Source organism: Muntiacus reevesi, chromosome 19 (genome assembly GCF_963930625.1).
Source record: "Muntiacus reevesi chromosome 19, mMunRee1.1, whole genome shotgun sequence".
Classification (NCBI taxonomy): domain Eukaryota; kingdom Metazoa; phylum Chordata; class Mammalia; order Artiodactyla; family Cervidae; genus Muntiacus; species Muntiacus reevesi.
The window spans coordinates 29,866,906-29,890,374 of NC_089267.1; the positions used below are offsets into that span (position 1 = coordinate 29,866,906).

At 40.1% G+C, this 23,469-nt stretch overlaps 1 protein-coding gene across 2 annotated transcripts in view; it reads left to right on the forward strand.

The window, feature by feature from the left end:
- Positions 1 to 21,714: 21,714 nt before the first annotated feature.
- MAN1A1 (mannosidase alpha class 1A member 1) overlaps positions 21,715 to 23,469 on the forward strand; it is a 168,789-nt gene continuing 167,034 nt past the window's right edge. The window contains exons 1-2 of one of the 2 annotated variants that reach the window (XM_065911831.1): positions 21,715 to 21,991; positions 22,202 to 23,069. In XM_065911831.1, the coding sequence (XP_065767903.1) occupies positions 22,449 to 23,069 (621 nt within the window). In that variant the 5' untranslated portion in view covers positions 21,715 to 21,991; positions 22,202 to 22,448. The remainder of the gene's footprint in view (positions 21,992 to 22,201; positions 23,070 to 23,469) is intronic. The other variant, XM_065911830.1, reaches the window with a different exon arrangement.

The following is a 23,469-nucleotide window of genomic DNA, read 5'->3' on the forward strand; positions in this document are numbered from 1 at the left end:
TCTTAACCACTGGCCCACCAGGGAGCTCCTAGAATAAACGTTTAGATCTCTGTGCCCATACGTTTTTGTACGTATGTTACAGATATGGCGTTTTTCTCTATTTTCCAGATGATATTGCCAATTAATTTGTAAAAGAACTCTATTTCATGGCTTAAATTAAGTGCTTATAAACTAAACATACCTAAAACTCAGAAATAGAGAAAATAACAAAAATGTGTTTCAAGTTTATATGATCTGGGATAATCTTTGGTAAATAGAAGCTAATTTAAGTTGATTTGATTAAAATAGACATGTCTTCAGAGTTATTAAGCATAATGCAGACATACAACTTTTATTGTGTCAAAGAAGAGAATAGTACTAGGCTTTCTTTATGTAGTATTTGTATAGGCATATGTCGTAAGAGTTCCAGAAATAGTACAAAATACATCCAAATCCAATATGTCCTAGCATGATGTTATCACTTATAACTCTAATTACTACCTTAAAATGTATGTCACAGAAATAACTAAAATTTCCTTGACAAGAACCTTGTAATGAACTTTCATCAGACCTTTAATTGTGGGCATTTTAAAGTCTTCTGCATTTACTATTTTACTCTGATGAATTTGCAAAAGTGTTTCATCTTCAGAGAGATTCATGGAAAGGACTCTGACAAGTACTGTAGAATACTGATAACTTACAGATCATACTACTGAATTGGGTAAGAATTTACAAAACTCTAATGGAGAAACTAATGGCTTCATAAAACTGCTAACAAAAGGTCAGGATCGACAAGAAATAATTATATGGAACTGAATGAACTGACTAGGATGATTATAATTTTCATGAATTTTTGTTTGAAAAGTTCTTGGTTCCTTTGTGTTTTTGTTTTGTTTTTTTTCCAGATTTAAGAAAACATTTCTCTGTTTTCTCTCAAGCTATGCCTAACTTAAAGCAGCTTGGTAAATATATCCTTGTGAACAAAGATAAAGCAATTACTTTTTCTCTCTACCTGATCACTCTAGAATTTGAAAACTCTCAATGAGCATTCTTATTTTCATGGCAATATAATTATTTGCATAAGCTCACTTAAGAATTTCTTCTCTTTGTAACAGGACACAATTGAAAACAGTAGTCATATCATCAAAGCTTTGACCAGAATGTCACATTTAAGAGAGATGTGCATAGACTTAAAATTTGACCAGACAGCTTTAAGAAACTAGACTGAATTAATGAAGTCAATAAAGTCACTTGGAAAAACAACCTGATATCTTGTCTACAGGGTTCCTAGAGCCTTATCAGGTGAGGAAGGAAGGTCACTTCCTGATAGTTTCAGGAAGCTCAGGATTTGGGGGACCTTAAGAAGAGAGGCTGAAGCTGAAACTCCAGTACTTCGACCACCTCATGCAAAGCGCTGACTCATTGAAAAAGACCCTGATGCTGGGAGGGATTGGGGGCAGGAGGAGAAGGGGACAACAGAGGATGAGATGGCTGGATGGCATCACCGACTCGATGAATATGAGTCTGAGTAAACTCCGGGAGTTGGTGATGGACAGGGAGGCCTGGCGTGCTGAGATTCATGGGGTCACAAAGAGGCGGACATGACTGAGCTACTGAACTGAACTGAACTGAAGTGAACTGAACTGAAGAAGAGAGGAATGTACCCATACCTATAGGTACTGCAGGCAAAGTCCGGTGGCAAGTTCTTGGTTTGGCCCTTAGCCACAACAGGCTTTTTAGAGTTCAATATGAGTCTTTTTATGAAAAGTTCCAGCATATTTCAAAGAGCCTATATGGTCATTCTATTGCTACCTATATGATCTACATTGTTACACATATGTAAACAAGCAGGTCAAGTTTATTAAACTAGAATTATTTGCAAGCAAATTAGTCTTATTGTGGTTCTCTTTGATAGAAATGGAGTGATGATAGGGAGAAAAATTATGCTTCAGTACTACATCTTTGTGGATATCAAAGATCAGTGCTATTAATTGTCTTTGAGGTTTTGTTTTCTACCTGTAAACTAGACTGAATCCTGAATTTTAGTTTTCTCCAATATCTGCCTACAACTCTCCAAACTATTATTTCCAAATTTTTCCCCCACCTTTCTGACTTGAAATCATTGAAAACTAAAACTGCCGTTTTTCCTGAAGCCATGCAAGCTCAAGTAGGACAACTTGATGAAAACTTCAGAGAAATCACCACAACAGCTCATTTATGGACAGTCTTTGCACCTACTGCTTTGTGAACCATTCAGATCATCACAGATATTCAATCCACAAGCCAGGAAAAGTTATCAAATTGCCACTATTTGTCCTCACCTATCTGAAAATGCTTCGAGCTTGATATCTAGAAATCGTCTTTATTGGTTTTCTGCAGAACTTAGAATCCAGATGTATGATCTACTTCAGTCATTAATCATTGTTTTTCTTTTGTTTCCGTAGACATGCCTTCTATTAAATGCCTGAGAGCTAGCACAATATAGGTCTAATTTGGGGCTCCCATTGCAGGAGATGCAAGAGATGCAGGTTCGAGTTCTGGGGAAAATTCCCCAGAGTAGGAAATGGCAACCCACTCTAGTATCCTTGCCTAGAAAATTCCATGGACGGTGGAGCCTGGCAAGCTACAGTCCATGGGATCGCAAAGAGTCAGACACTACTGAGCATGCATACATGTGTTGCATCACCAATTCCTGAAATGAATTTATCTGAACCAACCTATTGTTAGGAATAGAAGATTGGTTCAATGAGATGGAACAATCTACCAACACAACTTGTGAGAGTGAAACTTCTTGGGAAAGTTTCAAAGGCAGGATTGAAGGTGAACAAAATAGGGTACATCAAAATATGCCACTTTGGCATGCTGATTATTTTTAATTAAAATTATTCAAGAAATAGCCAGTACAAGAAGAACACTCTGACTCTCTTTGTCTCTTTGAATGCCAGAAATAAATGTCCCATGTGACGCTGTCTGCCCTATACCAGGAAGGTAGAAGGCATTTTTATCACCAGAGATAGGAAATTCAAGGCTGAGAAGGCTGTATAAAAAAAGCTTATTACTTCTTTATTAAATTGCTACCCCAAGCCCAAACCCCTTCATTTTGTCAAATCTTCACCAATAATAGTTTATCTAAAAAGTATAAAAGTTGCTTACACTGGTTACTTCTTTCAGTCTCATATTTTTATGAGCTCCTATAAAAATGAAATTAAATTTGTTTTTCTCCTCTTAATCTATCTCATGTCAATTTAATTATTAAACGTGCCAAAGAATCCAGAAAGGAAAAGGGAAAAGTTTTCCTTCTCTACATAAGATATGTACAAAGGTGTCATTGTGGTAAAATTTGTAAATTTTTTTTCTTTTTGTTGGCCACATATCCTAAATTATCTATAACACATGCATTATACTGATGATAAGCTTATAAAACTATAAAAATGCAAAAGGTAAAAACAATTTGAGTAGAAAACATAAGGTTGTATGAATAGTATATGAAAGCAGAAAAATAGAAAATTTCTCAGAATGTCTGGGTTTTTTTTTTTTTTTTTTGGAAGGCATGTAAAATACTGTTTTCTATTTTGGTAGAATTAACTGAACATAGAAGAGTCAGAGACAGATTCTGCTACAAATTTTATAATACATCCTATTAAATACTTGTGAGTTTTTAAAAAAATTATAATAGCAGTCAATTCTTTATAATATTTTAGCTTTTTGAGTTAAAGATCTTAAAGATAGATGATAGGGGAAAGAAAGAAAGAAAGAAATGATACTATAGATACAAATTTTACCCTTTTAGTCTTCTTAATGACATTGTGTTGGAATTCTGATGCTAGATGATTCTCCAAGTGATTAATAATTATTATTATCATCTAATATTAATGTACATTACTGTGTTAATAATTAATATTATTAATAGCTGTTATAATACCTTATAGTTGTAGAGCATTCTCTGATAGACAAACAGTGTCTAATTTAACCATAACAACTCTTTCAATTAGGAGTCCCCATTATTTTACAGGAAAAAAAATGGAAGCTGAGTGTTTAAAATCCACAGAAGGGGAGGAGCCAAGATGGCGGAGGAGTAGGACAGGGAGACCACTTTCTCTCCTACAAATTCATCAAAAGAATAACTGAATGCAGAGCAAACTTCACAAAACAACTTCTGATCGCTAGCTGAGGTCATCAGGCGCCCAGAAAAGCAGCCCATTGTCTTCGAAAGGAGGTAGGACAAAATATAAAAGATAAAAAGAGAGACAAAAGAGCTAAGGACGGAGATCCGACCCGGGAAGGGAGTCTTAATAGAGGAAGTTTCCAAACACCAGGAAACCCTCGCTCTAGCGGGTCCGGGGGAAATTTGTGAATCTCGGAGGGCAACCTGACTGAGAGGGGAACAATAAATAAAACTCACAGATTACGCACCTAAAAGCAACTCCCAGCAGAAAAGTACCCCAGACGCCCGCATCCGCCACCAGCAAGTGGGGGCGGAACGGAGAGGAGCGGGCGGCATTACTTGGGGCAGGGTCCGGGCCTCAGTGCCCTGAGTACAATCGGAGGGAGCTTTTGTGAGTTCCAGCTTGAACTATGGGAGCGCAAAAGAGAGAGAGAAAATTAACCGGCTGGAACACACTGCCGGCCGTTCGCAGAACAAAGGGACCAAGAAAGTCCTGAGAAGAGCTCACAGGCTGCGGACCGGCCCAGCCCCGCTCGGCCCCAAGGACCGCATCCCCTACCGCACTGCAAACAGGCCTCCAGTTTCTAATCAGAGACCTTCTGAGATTCTCGATGGTCGACATCCGCCGGGAGGGTCGCGGTGGGACACAGGGCACAGGCACCCGACCAGCGCGGGCGGGGATTGGGGCTGGGGATGCGGAGGGCAGAGGGCGCACGCACCCGGGGAGAGTGCGCCCGTCAAGCTCCTGGCTGCCTGAGCTGCTTGGGCCGCGCTTTTGAGGAACACCCGAGGGCTGGAACCACGCGCAGCTCAGGGCACGCTCCATGTAGAGCAGCCGGGAGCCTGAGCAGCATAGACGGGGAAAGCAGCGCCAGCCCCTCCCCGCAGCGCGATGGAACTAGCAACCTGAATTAGAGACCACCTCCGCCCGCCTGTGTCAGGGCGGAAATTAGGCGCGGAAGAGACCGGCAAACAGAAGCCAAATAAACAAAGGGAACCACTTCAGAAGGGAACGGTGCAACAGATTGAAATCCCTGTAGATAACACCGAAGTGGCCTGTAGATATCAAGAAGTGTAAGCTGGAACGAGGAGCTATCTGAAACTGAACTGAACCCACACTGACCGCAACAGCTCCAGAGAAATTCCTAGATATATTTTTACTTTCTTTTTTTCTTTTTTCTCTTTTATTTTCTTTTAAAATTCCCTATGACTCCCCCACTACTCCTTAGCTTTCACTTTCATAAATTTTTACGATTTTTTTAATTAGGAAAAATTTTTTTTCTTCTTTTTTTTTTCCTTTTTCTCTTCTTTTTTCTATTTTTCTTTTTCTCTTATTTCCTTTTAAAGTCCTCTAATACTCCTCTACTACTCCTTAATTTTCATTTTCATTACACTCTAACCTTGCAAAAAAAAAAAGCAAGAGAAGCCCTATTTTTAAACTGAACTTCATATATATTTCTAAAATTTTTTTGGGTTTTGGTTTTTGTTTTTAACATTGTATTTTAAGTCTAACCTCTACTCTTGATTTTTAATCTTTGTTTTTCAGTATATGATATAAATTGTGGACATTTAAGAATCCAATATTCAGTTCACATTTTTATTCAGGAGTGTGTTGATTACTCTCTCCCAATCTTGACTCTCCGTTTTCTACCTCAGACCACCTCTATTTCCTCCCTTCCCCTTCTCTTCCCAATCCAGTTCTGTGAATCTTTGTGGGTGTCTGGGCTATGGAGAACACTCTGGGAACAGACAACTGCGTAGATCTGTCTCTCTCCTCTTGAGTCCCCCTTTCTCTCCTCCTGCTCATCTCTATCTCCCTCCTCCCTCTCCTCTTCTTCATGTAACTCTGCAAACCTCTCTGGGTGTCCCTCATGGGGGAGAATCTCACCATTAACCTAGAAGTTTTATTATCAGTGCTGTATAGTTGGAGAAGTCTTGAGACTATTGGAAGAATAAAACTGAAATCCAGAGGCAGGAGACTTAAGCCCAAAACCTGAGAACACCAGAAAACTCCTGACTACATGGAACATTAAGTAATAAGAGACCATCCAAAAGCCTCCATACCTACACTGAAACCAAACACCACCCAAAGCCAATAAGTTTTAGAGCAAGACATACCACGCAAATTTTCCAGTAACGCTGGAACATAGCCCTGAGCGTCAACATACAGGCTGCCCAAAGTCACACCTAACACATAGACCCATCTCAAAACTCATTACTGGGCACTCCATTGCACTCCAGAGAGAAGAAATCTAGTTCCACGCACCAGAACATCGACACAAGCTTCCCTAACCAGGAAACCTTGACAAGCCAATTGTCCAACCAAAACCACTGGGTAAAACCTCCACAATAAAAAGGAACCACAGACCTCCAGAATACAGAAAGCCCACTCCAGACACAGCAATCTAAACAAGATGAAAAGGCAGAGAAACACCCAACAGGTAAAGGAACATGAAAAATGCCCACCAAGTCAAACAAAAGAGGAGGAGATAGGGAATCTACCTGAAAAAGAATTTAGAATAATGATAATAAAAATGATCCAAAATCTTGAAAACAAAATGGAGTTACAGATAAATAGCCTGGACAGAAAGATTGAGAAGATGCAAGAAATGTTTAATAAAGACCTAGAAGAAATAAACAAGAGTCAATTAAAAATGAATAATGCAATAAATGAGATCAAAAACACTCTGGAGGGAACCAAGAGTAGAATAACAGAGACAGAAGATAGGATAAGTGAGGTAGAAGATAAAATGGTGGAAATAAATGAAGTAGAGAGGAAAAAAGAAAAAAGAATCAAAAGAAATGAGGACAACCTCAGGGACCTCTGGGACAATGCGAAACGCCCCAACATTCGAATCATAGGAGTCCCAGAAGAAGATAAAAAGAAAGGCCATGAGAAAATACATGAGGAGATAATAGCTGAAAACTTCCCTAAAATGGGGAAGGAAATAGCCACCCAAGTCCAAGAAACTCAGAGAGTCCCAAACAGAATAAACCCAAGGCAAAACACCCCAAGACACATATTAATCAAATTAACAAAGATCAAACACAAAGAACAAATACTAAAAGCAGCAAGGGAGAAACAACAAATAACACACAAAGGGATTCCCATAAGGATAACAGCTGATCTATCAATAGAAACCCTTCAGGCCAGAAGGGAATGGCAGGACATACTTAAAGTAATGAAAAAGAATAACCTACAACCTAGATTACTGTACCCAGCAAGGATCTCATTCAGATATGAAGGAGAATTCAAAAGCTTTACAGACAAGCAAAAGCTGAGAGAATTCAGCACCACCAAACCAGCTCTTCAACAAATGCTAAAGGATCTTCTCTAGACAGGAAATGCAGAAAGGTTGTATAAATGTGAACCCAAAACAACAAAGTAAATGGCAACGGGAACACACCTATCAATAATTACCTTAAATGGAAAAGGGTTGAGTGCCCCAACCAAAAGACAAAGATTGGCTGAATGGATACAAAAACAAGACCCCTATCTATGCTGTCTACAAGAGACCCACCTCAAAACAAGAGACACATACAGACTAAAGTGAAGGGCTAGAAAAAAACACATCACGCAAATGGACAACAAAAGAAAGCAGGAGTCGCAATACTCATATCAGATAAAATAGACTTTCAAATAAAGGATGTGAAAAGAGACAAAGAAGGACACTACATAATGAGCAAAGGATCAATCCAAGAAGAAGATATAACAACTATAAATATATACGCACCCAACATAGGAGCACCACAATATGTACGGCAAATGCTAACAAATATGAAAGAGGAAACTAATGTAACACAATAACAGTGGGAGACTTTAATACCCCACTCACAACTATGGATAGATCAACTAAACAGAAAATTAACAAGGAAACAAAAACCTTAAATGACACAATGGACCAGCTAGCCTAATTGATATCTATAGGACATTTCACCCCAAAACAATCAACTTCACCTTTTTCTCAAGTGCACACGGAACCATCTCCAGAATAGATCACATCCTGGGCCATAAATCTAGTCTTGGAAAATTCAAAAAAATTGAAATCATTCCAGTCATCTTTTCTGACCACAGTGTAGTAAGATTAGATCTCAATTACAGGAAAAAAACTGTTAAAAATTCAAACATATGGAGGCTAAACAACGTGCTTCTGAATAACCAACAAATCATAGAAGAAATCAAAAAAGAAATCAAAATATGCATAGAAATGAATGAAAATGAAAACACAACAACCCAAAACCTATGGGACACTGTAAAAGCAGTGCTAAGGGGAAGGTTCATAGCATTACAGGCTTACCTCAAGAAACAAGAAAAAAGTCAAATAAATAACCTAACTCTACACCTAAAACAATTAGAGAAGGAAGAAATGAAGAACCCCAGGGTTAGTAGGAGGAAAGAAATCTTAAAAATTTGGGCAGAAATAAATGCAAAAGAAACTAAAGAGACCATAGCAAAAGTCAACAAAGCTAAAAGCTGGTTTTTTGAAAAACTAAACAAAATTGACAAACCATTAGCAAGACTCATTAAGAAACAAAGAGAGAAGAACCAAATTAACAAAGTTAGAACTGAAAATGGAGAGATCACAACAGAAAACAGTGAAATACAAATGATCATAAGAGACTACTACCAGCAGCTCTATTCCATTTTAGGACAACTTGGTAGAAATGGACAAATTCTTAGAAAAGTATAACTTTCCAAAACTGAACCAGGAAGAAATAGAAGATCTTAACAGAGCCATCACAAGCAAGGAAATCGAAACTGTAATCAGAAATCTTCCAGCAAACAAAAACCCAGGACCAGATGGCTTCACAGCTGAATTCTACCAAAAATTTAGAGAAGAGCTAACACCTATCTTACTCAAACTCTTCCAGAAAATTGCAGAAGAAGGTAAACTTCCAAACTCATTCTATGAGGCCACCATCACCCTAACTCCAAAACCAGACAAATATACCACAAAAAAAGAAAACTACAGGTCAATATCACTGATGAACATAGATGCAAAAATCCTTAACAAAATTCTAGCAAACAGAATCCAACAACATATTAAAAAAATCATACATCATGACCAAGTGGGCTTTATCCCAGGAATGCAAGGATTCTTTAATATCTGCAAATCAATCAATGTAATACACCACATTAACAAATTGAAAGATAAAAACCATATGATTATCTCAATAGATGCAGAGAAAGCCTTTGACAAAATTCAACACCCATTTATGATTAAAACTCTCCAGAAAGCAGGAATAGAAGGAACATACCTCAACATAATAAAAGCTATTATATGACAAACCCACAGCAAGCATTACCCTCAATGGTGAAAAATTGAAAGCATTTCCCCTGAAATCAGGAACAAGACAAGGGTGCCCACTCTCACCACTACTATTCAACAGTGTTTTGGAAATTTTGGCCACAGCAATCAGAGCAGAAAAAGAAGTAAAAGGAATCCAGATAGGAAAAGAAGAAGTGAAACTCTCGCTGTTTGCAGATGACATGATCCTCTACATAGAAAACCCTAAAGACTCTACCAGAAAACTACTAGAGCTAATCAACGAATATAGTAAAGTTGCAGGATATAAAATTAACACACAGAAATCCCTTGCATTCCTATGTACTAACAATGAGAAAACAGAAATTAAGGAAACAATACCATTCACTACTGCAACAAAAAGAATAAAATAGGAGTATATCTCCCTAAAGAAACAAAAGACCTATACATAGAAAACTATAAAACATTGATGAAAGAAATCAAAGAGGACACAAACAGATGGAGAAACATACCGTGTTCATGGATTGGAAGAATCAATATTGTCAAAATGGCTATAATACCCCAAAGCAATCTATAGATTCAATGCAATCTCTATCAAGGTATCAACGGTATTTTTCACAGAACTAGAACAAATAATTTCACAATTTGTATGGAAATATAAAAAAACCTCAAATAGCCAAAGTAATCTTGAGAAAGAAGAATGGAACTGGAGGAATCAACCTGCCTGACTTCAGACTCTACTACAAAGCCACAGTCATCAAGACAGTATGGTACTGGCACAAAGACAGAAATATAGATCAATGGAACAGAATAGAAAGCCCAGAGATAAATCCACGAACCTATGGACAGCTTATCTTTGACAAAGGAGGCAAGGATATACAATGGAAAAAAGACAACCTCTTTAACAAGTGGTGCTGGGAAAACTGGTCAACCACTTGTAAAAGAATGAAACTAGAACACTTCCTAACACCATACACAAAAATAAACTCAAAATGGATTAAAGATCTAAATGTAAGACCAGAAACTATAAAACTCCTAGAGGAAAACATTGGCAAAACACTCTCCGACATAAATCTCAGCAAGATTCTCTGTGACCCACCTCCCAGAATATTGGAAATAAAAGCAAAACTAAACAAATGGGACCTAATGAAACTTAAAAGCTTCTGCACTACAAAGGAAACTATAAGTAAGGTGAAAAGACAGCCCTCAGATTGGGAGAAAATAATAGTAAATGAAGAAACAGATAAAGGATTAATCTCAAAAATATACAAGCAACTCCTGAAGCTCAATTCCAGAAAAATAAATGACCCAATCAAAAAATGGGCCAAAGAACTAAACAGACATTTCTCCAAAGAAGACATACAGATGGCTAACAAACACATGAAAAGGTGCTCAACATCACTCATTATGAGAGAAATGCAAATCAAAACCACAATGAGGTACCATTACACGCCAGTCAGGATGGCTGCTATCCAAAAGTCTACAAGCAATAATGCTGGAGAGGGTGTGGAGAAAAGGGAACCCTCTTACACTGTTGGTGGGAATGCAAACTAGTAAAGCCACTATGGAGAACAGTGTGGAGATTTCTTAAAAAACTGGAAATAGAACTGCCATATGACCCAGCAATACCACTTCTGGGTATACACACTGAGGAATCCAGATCTGAAAGAGACACGTGCACCCCAATGTTCATCACAGCACTGTTTATAATAGCCAGGACATGGAAGCCACCTCGATGCCCATCCGCAGATGAATGGATAAGGAAGCTGTGGTACATATACACCATGGAATATTACTCAGCCATTAAAAAGAATTCATTTGAATCAGTTCTAATGCGATGGATGAAACTGGAGCCCATTATACAGAGTGAAGTAAGCCAGAAAGATAAAGAACATTACAGCATACTAACACATATATATGGAATTTAGAAAGATGGTAATGATAACCCTATATGCAAAAAAGAAAAAGAGACACAGAAGTACAGAACAGACTTTTGAACTCTGTGGGAGAAGGTGAGGGTGGGATGTTTCGAAAGAACAGCGTATATTATCTATGGTGAAACAGATCACCAGCCCAGGTGGGATGCATGAGACGAGTGCTCAGGCCTGGTGCACTGGGAGGACCCAGAAGGGTCGGGTGGAGAGGGAGGTGGGAGGGGGGATCAGGATGGGGAATACGTGTAACTCTATGGCTGATTCATGTCAATGTATGACAAAACCCACTGAAATGTTGTGAAGTAATTAGCCTCCAAAAAGTAAAAAAAAAAATAAATTAAAAAAAAAAAAAAGAAAGAAATGAAGAAGAAAAAAAAATCCACAGAAATCAGAGCTAGTTTTAAAGGCAGGTCTTCTGATTCCTAATCCAGCTCTCTTGTCCCTGCATCATTTTGCTTAGTAGAAAATGCTCCTCTAAGCAGTCAGTTTCTAGAAATATTTTTGCCTCTACACTGCTGTGAAGTACAGTTAATTTAATAGCAATTTTCCATGTATACAAAAAATATGAATGATATTACTTGTCCATGTTTTACTTAATAAGAAAGAGTGTAGAGTGTAGAAGTCATTCAGAATTTTAAAACATTACTTTGGTTTGACTACTCAGTAAAAATATATACTTCTCAAGCTGAGAATTTATAGCATTTTCCTCTATGTTCTTGAAAATCTTTTTTGACTTTTATACTCTCTACTTACTACTTTTCAAATGTTTAATACCATTTTGTATGATGTCAACTCCATCTTTTTATTTTTACCTTTTTTTTTTTTTTTTTTTTGCTTAAGGTATTCCATTGTTCTCAAAAAAGATTCTTATAAATGAGTTCTGAAAGGAAAATTTTTTATAATAAATTTATTCAAATATAGTTCACATACCATAAAAGCCACCCATTTAGTGTGTACAATTGTAGTATATTGAGTCATGCATCTATCACCACAATCATACCCCTAAAAGGAACTGCATATCCTTCAGCAGTGACATTTCATTCTCTCACGACCCCAGACTAAGGCAATCAACTACTTCTTAAGTAAACTAAATTCTTACTTTTAAAAACACTGGAATTAATTTCTTGGTATATATAGATATAGATAGAGAGACAGAGAGATGGGCTTTAATTCCAAGAATTTTTTAAAGGAATGACATGTTTAGGAATTTGCTATTTTCATTGTTTGTTGGTTGCTGTTCAGGATATAATATATCATAATAATTAAATGCATTATACCCATTTAATATTTGGGAGAAACTGGAGTATCAAACAATCTCAGTGGATGCTCAAAATCTGTTTATAATCTAACAGCCAGATTGCGTATCTCAAGCTCAACACATTTTAGGCCCAGTAATTTGTAGAAACCCTATATGAGACCCAGTCAGTTTCAGACCATTGAGTCTAATTGATACATGGGTCAGTGGTTTGCAATTCTTCCCTTCTCTTCTCCTATGTTAATTTCAATACATCCCTCCCATTCCCACAGTCTAGACCACTATTAATTATACCAAACAATCAGACTACCAGTCACACACTCTATAGATATAATTTGTTCAGGTACTCTCTGCAACAAATCTGCTTTTACTTTGGCCCCTAAATGAAACTATATGCTGCAGGAGAGTGCTTCAAGTGAACTTTGTTCTCTGGACAGAGAACCACAAGTGAATTCCTATTCATTTATAGAGACCTAGGGCTAAGAAAAAGTTCTGCCCTGAAGGGGAATATGAAAGACCAAATATGTAGTGCAAAGAGCACATTTATTTTGCAATAAAATTGGGAAGGCAAGTGCTGTCATGTCATAGTTGTAGAGAATTTCTCCAAAATAGGAACAAGCACATGTGGTTTCAATTTGCTTTATATCATGAAAAAATTTTCACTTGGGCAGAATAACATATCATAATTTTTCTCATTTTCTGAGTTTGATTTTTCTGGAGAAGTATGTGATCTTTACAGAATATAGAATGGAGAGGAAAAATACTATTTCTTTAAAAAATAAAAAGCTTTTTTTAAAAAAAAAATGTATGTAATGAATTTAAAACTAAGAAAAACTCTTTCTCTAGTCATAGGAAAAAAACTTTTCTCCTTCAGTTTCACACAGTCAAGAGTACTCTTCTAAAATAATAAAAATTTAAAAAAAGAGTTATCTCTTCAAGTCATAAAATTCAAACATATATATACCAGAGATCTGAAAGGTCATTGTTGGCCTTCTCTAGCCAAGCTTTCTGCCTGAATTGTTCTTTTCCTGATTCTTCAAGCACTGAGCAGTAATAACACTTTCCTTACATTCAGACTCTGCCATCACTCATATTTTCTCAAGTTTAAGAAATATAAAGTTGATTCTTTCATAAACCTTTTGGTTCTGTTTATACAGAGTGGGGAGACACTGTAGGACTCTCTCCCTACAAAACCTGGGGCTATTTCCTCCACTTTTCCTCTGGTGGATATTATTATTGGTACAAATGAAAGTTTTTCTCCCATGTTATTTTTTTAAATTGTAATATAGCTGATTTACAACATTGTGTTTCTGCTGCACAACAATGAGAATCAGCTATATGTATACATATAGTCCTTCCCCCTTAAGCCTTCCTCCCACCCCCACTCCCCCATCCCACCCCTACAGGTCGTCACAGAGCACCGAGTGAGTTCCCTGTGCCATACAGAAGATTCCCACTAGTGTTCCATTTTACACATGGTGGTGTATTAGAGATACCAAGGGAATATTTCATGCAAAGATGGGCTAAATAAAGGACAGAAATGGTAGGAACCTAACATAAGTTGAAAATATTAAGAGGTGGCAATAATACACAGAAGAACTGTACAAAAAAGATCTTCATGACCCAGATAATCACGATGGTGCAATCACTCACCTAGAGCCAGACATCCTGGAATGCGAAGTCAAGTGGGCCTTAGAAAGCATCATTATGAACAAAGCTAGTGGAGGTGATGGAATTCCAGTTGGACTAGTTCAAATCCTGAAAGATGATGCTGTGAAAGTGCTGCACTCAATATGCCAGCAAATTTGGAAAACTCAGCAGTGGCCACAGGATTGGAGAAGGTCAGTTTTCATTCCAATCCCAAAGAAAGGCAATCCAAAAGAATGCTCAAACTACTGCACAATTGCATTCATCTCACCCACTAGTAAACTAATGCTCAAAATTCTCCAAGCCAGGCTTTAGCAATATGTGAAGCATGAACTTCCAGATGTTCAAACTGGTTTTAGAAAAGGCAGAGGAACCAGAGATCAAATTGCCAACATCCACTGGATCATCAAAAAAGCAAGAGAGTTCCAGAAAAACATCTATTTCTGCTTTACTGACTATGCTAAAGCCTTTGACTGTGTGGATCACAATAAACTGGAAAATTCTTAAAGAGATGAGAATACCAGACCACCTGACCTGCCTCTTGAGAAACCTATATGCAGGTCAGGAAGCAACAGTTAGAACTGGACATGGAACAACAGACTACTTCCAAATAGGAAAAGGAGTACGTCAAGACTATATACTGTCACCCTGCTTGTTTAACTTATATGCAGAGTACACCATGAGAAACGCTGGTCTGCACAAGCGGGAATCAAGATTGCCGGGAGAAATATCAATAACCTCAGATATGCAGACGACACCACTCTTATGGCAGAAAGTGAAGAGGAACTAAAAAGTCTCTTGAGGAAAGTGAAAGAGGAGAGTGAAAAAGTTGACTTAAAGCTCAACATTCAGAAAACTAAGATCATGGCATCTGGTCCCATCACTTTATGGGAAATAGATGGGGAAACAGCAGAAACAGTATCAGACTTTATTTTGGGGGGCTCCAAAATCACTGCAGATGGTGATTGCAGCCATGAAATTAAAAGACGCATACTCCTTGGAAGCAAAGTATGACCAACCTAGACAGCATATTAAAAAGCAGAGACATTACTTTGCCAACAAGGTCCGTCTAGTCAAGGCTATGGTTTTTCCAGTGGTCATGTATGAATGTGAGAGTTGGACTGTGAAGAAAGCTGAGTGCCAAAAAATTGATGCTTTTGAACTGTGGTGTTGGAGAGGACTCTTGAGTCCCTTGGACTGCAAGGCGATCCAACCAGTGCATCCTAAAGATCAGTCCTGGGTGTTCATTGGAAGGACTGATGTTGAAGCTGAAACTCCAATACTTTGGCCACGTCATGCGAAGAGTTGACATGCGAAGAGTCAATAAAGCAGAAACAGATGTTTTTCTGGAACTCTCTTGCTTTTTCTATGATCCAACGGATGTTGGCAATTTGACCTCTGGTTCCTCTGCCTTTTCTAAATCCAGTTTGAACATCTGCAAGTTCATGGTTCTCGTACTGTTGAAGCCTGACTTGGAGAATTTTGAGCATTGCTTTACTAGTGTGTGAGATGAGTGCAATTGTGCAGTAGTTTGAGCATTCTTTAGCATTGCCTTTCTTTGGGATTGGGATGAAAACTGACTTTTTCCGGTCCTATGGCTACTGCTGAGTTTTTCAAATTTCCTGGCATATTGAATGCAGCACTTTCACAGCATCATCTTTTTTTCTTCCATTTATTTTTATTAGTTGGAGGCTAATTACTTTACAATATTGTAGTGGTTTTTGCCATACATTGACATGAATCAGCCATGGATTTACATGTATTTCCCATCCCGATCCCTCCTCCCACCTCCCTCCCCACCCCATCCCTCTGGGTCTTCCCAGTGCACCAACCCTGAGCACTTGTCTCATGCATCCAACCTGGGCTGGTGATCTGTTTCACCCTTGATAATATACATGTTCGATACTGTTCTCTCAAAACATCCCACCCTTGCCTTCTCCCAAAGAGTCCAAAAGTCTGTTCTGTACATCTGTGTCTTTTTTTCTGTTTTGCATATAAGGTTATTGTTACCATCTTTCTAAATTCCATATATATGCGTTAGTATACTGTGTTGGTATCATCTTTCTGGCTTACTTCACTCTGTATAATGAGCTCCAGTTTCATCCATCTCATTAGAACTGATTCAAATGAATTCTTTTTAATGGCTGAGTAATATTCCATTGTGTATATGTACGATAGCTTCCTTATCCATTCATCTGCTGATGGGCATCTAGGTTGCTTCCATGTCCTGGCTATTATAAACAGTGTACAGCACCATCTTTTAAGATTTCAAATAATGCAACTGGAATTTCATCACCTCCACTACCTTGTAGTGAAGCTTCCGAAGGCCCACTTGACTTTGCATTCCAGGATATCTGGCTCTTGGTGAGTGATCACAGCATCATGATTATCGGGTCATGAAGATCTTTTTTGTATAGCTCTTCTGTGTATTTTTACCACCTTTTCTTAATATCTTTTACTTCTGTTAGGTTCATACCATTTCTTTCCTTTATTGTGCCCATCCCTGCATGAAATGTTCCCTTGGTATATCTAGTATTCTTGAAGAGATCTCTAGACTTTCCCATTCTACTCTTTCCCTCTATTTCTTTGCATTGATCGCTGAGGAAGGCTTTCCTAGCTCTCCTTGCTGTTCTTTGGAACTCTGCATTCAAATGGGTATATCTTTCCTTTTCTTCTTTGGTAGTGTATATATGCCAATGATACTCTCTCAATTCATCCCACCCTCTCCTTCTCCCATCATGTCCACAAGTCCAGTGAATATTATTTAAATAGAAAATAAAGGTTTAAAAGTGACAACCATGTGAAGAACCACATAATCCAAAATTTCTTTCCGCCACCCTCTTCTGGTTCTTGCTTAGGAGAATCCTATAGACACTGGTCTTTTGCCACTAGTGACATTCAGCCAGTTCAGTCGCTCAGTCGTGTCCGACTCTTTGTGACCCCATGAACCGCAGCACACCAGGCCTCCCTGTCCATCACCAACTCCTGAAGTTTACCCAAACTCAGTTCCCTTTTTAGGAGAGGTGAGAAACTGAATTAAATTTCTTGAACGCTGTTGTGCCAGACACATTAGTTATATCACTTAATCTAAGAGCCACAACAATGTTATAGATGAAGAATGAGAGATACAGAAGGTGGTGACTTATCACCCATGGTCACACAGCCAAGGACATGCATGTCTTCTATAATAAATCACTCTCTCATTCAAACTTTTGCTCAATTACCTCAGGAAAACCTCTCCAGGAACTTGTTTATCTCTTTCAGTTCCTTTGTTAATCAAATCAAAAGAGAACAGAAACAAAACACCCTAAGGGTAGCACTAGTGGTACACTTGAAATGGAAAGAAATCTACTTGGAGGAAAACTATACCTAAGAACTTTCACAAACCTTACAACCTTGCAAGTTAATTTAGAATCTTCCTGAAACAATCATTATATTGCTGCTTCTTCCAGATAAATCTGTCTTGAGGCTGCAACAATCATGATAAATAAAACACTTTCTAATTTAATGCTACTTTGATTACTAGCATTGCAACATTATTTTTTCCAACGTTTTATTTTCCCCTAGGGTTTTAGATCTTTATAGAGCAGACTAGCACCAAAGCACCATTTAGAACTTTATTTCTATGGAGAGAAATGCTCTAAAATTTCCAAGGGCTATGCCCAAATACTTCGTGGAACACAATGTTTTTAAGTTGGAAACTGCTAATATTGATGAAATGAGTTTTCAAAACAATAACATCTTTCAACAGGAGCACGCAGGGACAGAAGGGGCTCCTTGATTCAGCCTCTTACTCCTGCCCACCTCACCCAACCTTGGCCCCAAACACACACAAAGGTGATTGAAGTTCTGTAAAAGTAATCTACTACTGAAGCTGTTCCAAAGTAATCTGAGGAGGAGAAAAAAAGGGCCAGATATATGACTGCAACTCCTCAAATAATTAAGAATATTATTGATAGCTTATTTTAGACTTTGGTTTATTCTCATCATAATACATTTCATGTAAAATTCAGCTTTGCCCATTGAATTATTGAAATTTCAAGATTAATGTTCACAATGAACAATTTTTTCATATTTATGCTTTGGTTTTTTAAAAATAAAAGTAAAAAGTTTTTCTGAACTGGAATTTGAAGACAATTAGAAAATCAGCTATAGGAAGATTGGTTTTTACTAAAAATTTAACTTGGAACATCTTAGTATTAATTATTATACATATATGTTAAATTTTTTCATTAGATTACATTATATTTTTAAATTAAAGAACAAAGAATGTCAAAAAGATTTTTTCATAAACCAAGAAGCACCTTCTAGAAACTTCCTAGTCAGAAAAGTTTTTTGCAATTTTCCAGAACTTATAGCTTTACAAAAATATTTATTCACAACAGTTTTCATAAAAATATTGTCCCTTTTCCTTTGTAAACCTGTTTATTATTATCATTATATTTAATTTTAGCACATCTATGTAAAAGTTAAATCTACCCTTTGCTAAAAATGTTATTTTAGAAACAGAGAAATTCAAGCAGTCAAATAAATTGGAGATTTTTTGTAATTTGGCGGGATGTCTTCAACCAAAATCAAGTTTTAAAAAATTACTTGATGCTAAAGATTTTATCTTGAAACAAATATTTTACAAATGTCAAAGATACACAGATATAAGCTCTAGAAAAGGAAAAATTAAGAATTAAGTTTGCAAACAAACTCGCAAGAAGTACAAGGGTGTCACTTCAGGACTAGCTGGCCACATAAGAAAACACAGCAAATACCTGAACAGAAAAACTGCACAAAATTACTAAGGTTGCTAAGTTTACATTAGACTATTCATGAGAAAACAGCAACTTTGTCACAATCATTGCATTCACAAAGATCAGATGTCTTCAGGTAGGGAAGGCAGGGAGTCTGAATTTACAGGAAGTTTTATTATTTGGAGACCAGAACAGTTTCCTTTATTTTTGCTATATATGAGGATACACAGTATTGTGATTCCAACTGTAGAGTATGTATGGTTTTGAAATCAGGGCAAAGTCTTATACTTCACTTTTACAAAACGTACATTTTTACTTATTGAACATTCTGTCCTCCTTCCTTACCATGAATACACATGGTTGGTTTTCAGGGTTTTAATGTGGTTGATTTAGTTGGTATGTCTCTTCAAATACCTTCTCTGTGAATTTTTTTTAAACTTACTTTAGCCCAAATGTGAGCATTCCCACATGTTTTTCATCCTGCCTAACACAGACTGGCACCCTTTAATATGTATCCCATAATCAACCACCCATGCTAATTTCTTGGTTTAACCAGTCATTAAAAGCAGGCTTCACTCTTAATAAATCTGTTTCATAAGAAAAACATATAGTAAGAAAACAAGTCTTAAAATAAGCTACATAAAAGTAAACACAAATAAATATAATAGTCACTGTAAAAGATTTAAACACAACATTGCTCAGTCAAGTCCGACTTTTTGCGACCCTATGGACGGTAACCCACCAAGCTTCTCTGTCCATGGGATTCTCCAGGCAAGAATACTGGAGTGGGTTGTCATTTTCTCCTCCAGGGGAATCTTCCCCACCCAAGGATTGAACCCATCTCTTCTGCATCTCCTGCATTGCAGGCAAATTCTTTACCACTGGGCCACTGGGGAAGCCCTAAACACAATGTAGATAAATAAAATTTAAGGTGTTTAGAGGAAAAAATCATCTTGAAGTCCATATGCTAAATTTTAAATGTTTCCATTACAGGATATGATTTAAACTCAAATTGGTTTATATCAAAATTAAAGAAATAGCATTAGATTTATAACTTCCTTTCTTTATCACTTCAACATGCACTTAAAAGTAGATTTTATTACTTCTCTGGAATACTTAGTAACATTAATCGTAATGTTTCTAAATAGTTTGTGGTTACAAGAAATAATTCAACAGTTGAAATAATAAAGCATTCCATAAAAGATGATGATAAAGAGACAGACCTTAATTCCCAATAATTTAAACTTTCCAACCTATCTACAAGTTGCAGTTTGAAACAAAAATTACCCTTCCATTATTAAAAATAAAAATTATTGTTTTCTGTTTCAGTCCTTCTAAACTTTGTTACCCTGCTTGGATATACTGCACTCTTCTGGGCACAGAATTTCAGAGCAGTTATCAAAAAAAAAAAAAAAAAAAAAAAGCCATACAGTTGGCTTTATCGAACAATAATTTCCCATTAACAAAAACTTTGGGTGTATGATTCATTTTACACTAAACAAATACTGTAATGATGGTTAAAATGAATACTAAAATGAAATCTGTAATAAGGATTTTTAAATTTAATTTTAGATTTTTCTCACACAGTCTAAATCCTGAGAACAACTATGCTGTGGGCACCTTCCTGAAAGGTGTCAGCTGTTTCCTTTTTTCTAAAGACAACAAACAGAAATAGATCTAAAATCACCTTTCTAGAGAAGCATGCAGGATAGAAGGTAAGCCTGCTATATAAACCAGCTTTCAGAAGTGGAAAATGGGAAATCAGTCAACTTTCGCCTCTCTGATAATCCTTTATTTGCAGAGCAACAGGGGAATTACAAACACATTTTGCAAAATAATGCTGTCTAGAAGACAATCTCTGTTGGACCAAGTCCTTATTTCCCTGGAAGTAGTCAAATCCAACTCAATTTCAACAACGTTGAAATTTATTACTTGAAGCTATGGCAGCATAAAACTTCTTCTTTAAGTGGAAAATATGACCAACTTGTATGAGGTAGGTGAATTTTGAAAGTGGGAGTGGGTGGGGGAGCTACACCACTTTTTTTTTTAAGAGGGAGAGGATTCAGTCGAAGACTTCGGAGCAACCACAAAACCATTAAGCCTCTTAGGTGAAAGGATGTTCGACCAAAGAGCTCAAAAGCTGAGCTCAAGGGCTCTCCAAATCACAGCCTCTCATCAAGGGACTTTTGTGCTAACTGCTACCGAGCACTGGGGGAATCCCTGCTTTGGGTAAAGAAGAGTAACCACGCTTCAGAGAGATCTGGCGATTCTTGGCAAGACCCGGTCCTTCTCCACCCTCCTGGAGCGGGCCCCGCACGGCCAGGCGCAGGTCCGAGGGGGCAGCAGGGAGGTCCTGCATCAGCCCAGGCGCCTACCCCGCAACTCGAGGCCAGCCACCCTCTGGGACCCGGGCCCGAGGCCGGACCAGGATAAAGTCCCGGACCCCGGGTCCCGCCCGCCGCCTCCGGCCCCTGGCCTCAAGTAGGGTCAGATTGCCCGGCTTCCCGCCGCCTCTCCCGCCCGCCTCGTGCCTCAGGGGCCTCAGCTACCTCCCCGCCCCCGGCCGGGCCCCCACGAGGCTGCGCTTCCCGTAAACTCCCCTCCCGGCACGGCCCCCCTCCCTGCCTCGGTCCCGCCCCCGGGGGGCCCTGAGCGGCGCGTGATTGGCCCGGCCGCGCCGTCACTCTTCGGCCGCGTCACCGCCCTCGTTTCCGACCGCCCCGAGACCGGCAGTGGTGTTAGTGCTCGCGGGGCCGCGGCGGAGGGTGTCGCGCTGCCCTGCTCGCTTCGACTCGCCCGCGGGTCGGCGCGCTAGCCCAGCCGCGCGGTGCTCGGGGCTGCGGGGAGGCACGCTCAGACGCCACCTGGGAAGCGGAGAGACAGCTGGTCCCAGCTTCGGGATGAGGAGCGGGCGAAGTTGACGAACCCCCCAGCGCCACCCCTGCGGCGCCTCTCCCGCGCTGCCCTCTGCAAGGAGGTGACCGCGCACGGCCCCGCTCCAGGTGCGCGCGGGACACCCCACCCCCGAGACCCGCCAACTTCACCCCTGAGTCCAAAGCGTGGGTTCCGAGGGCGGTGCCGGCAGCCGGACTCCGGACTCCGTGCCGGGGGTGCTGTCCTGGCGGCTCTCGCGGTCGTCGGAGGGTGGAGACCGGTGGAAACTTTATCACCGTCCTGGTTAATTACTGTTTTTACTGTTTCTCTCCCCGCAGGGGCTGCAGCGAGAGGTCTGTCGCGCGCGTGTCGTTTGCCGAAGGAGCCGCCTCGGGGAGAAGACCCTGAGGGGAGTTGTCTCCCCGGGGGATACCTGCAGCCCGGGCGGGGGGTTTAGGCGGCCTGGATGCCCAGGACGCAGCCCCGCGGCCGCTGACGCCCGGCGGCGGCGAAGTTTGGCTGCTGAGCGGCGCGGCGCGAGGCCACTGGACAGCGGGCGACCCGGCGGCCGGGGCGGCGGGCGCGATGCCCGTGGGGGGCCTGTTGCCGCTCTTCAGTAGTCCGGCGGGCGGCGGCCTGGGCGGGGGGCTCGGAGGCGGCGGCGGCGGCAGCAGCGGCAGGAAGGGGTCGGGCCCCGCCGCCTTCCGCCTGACGGAGAAGTTCGTGCTGCTGTTGGTGTTCAGCGCCTTCATCACGCTCTGCTTCGGGGCGATCTTCTTCCTGCCCGACTCTTCCAAGCTGCTCAGCGGGGTCCTGTTCCACTCCAGCCCCGCCCTGCAGCCGGCCGCCGACCACAAGCCCGGACCCGGGGCGCGCGCCGAGGACGCGGCGGAGGGGCGCGCCCGGCGCGGCGAGGAGGACGCTCCGGGGGACCCCGCGGCCTCCCTAGAGGACAACTTGGCCAGGATACGCGAAAACCACGAGCGGGCTCTGAGGGAAGCCAAGGAGACCCTGCAGAAGCTGCCCGAGGAGATCCAGAGAGACATCCTGATGGAGAAGGAGAAGGTGGCCCAGGACCAGCTGAGTAACAGGGCGGGGTTCAGAAGGCTGCCCCCCGTGTACTTAGCACCCCAGAATACAATCGGGGCGATTGACCGGGAACCCGCCGACGCCGCCATCCGCGAGAAAAGGGAAAAGATCAAAGAGGTGAGTGCACCCAGCTAGAATCCCTCCAGACCCGCGGTGTTTTTCTGGGAAAAATGACAGACCTTTGAAACTCTTAACCGTGTGATATTACAGTGTTGGGAGCGGGGGAGGGCAGGTCTGTGACATTAGTGTGGGGAGACAGGGAGGTTTTCCATTTACACCAGATGCAGTGTCAGAGGCTCTCTGACTTCCCTTTTATTGTCAGAGTAGATGTGACCAATTAGGATCTGAGGTTGAATCCCGTTGTTTTTAACTTGCATGCTCGAGTGAGCATAAGCCACACGAAGTGGGTATTAAATACATGGGCAGATCCTGTGCAGACTTCCTCTTCCACTGGCCAATACGTGGTTAATCGTCCCTGAAAACAGCAACAGTGAAGGTCCCAAACAGCCTTCTGCTA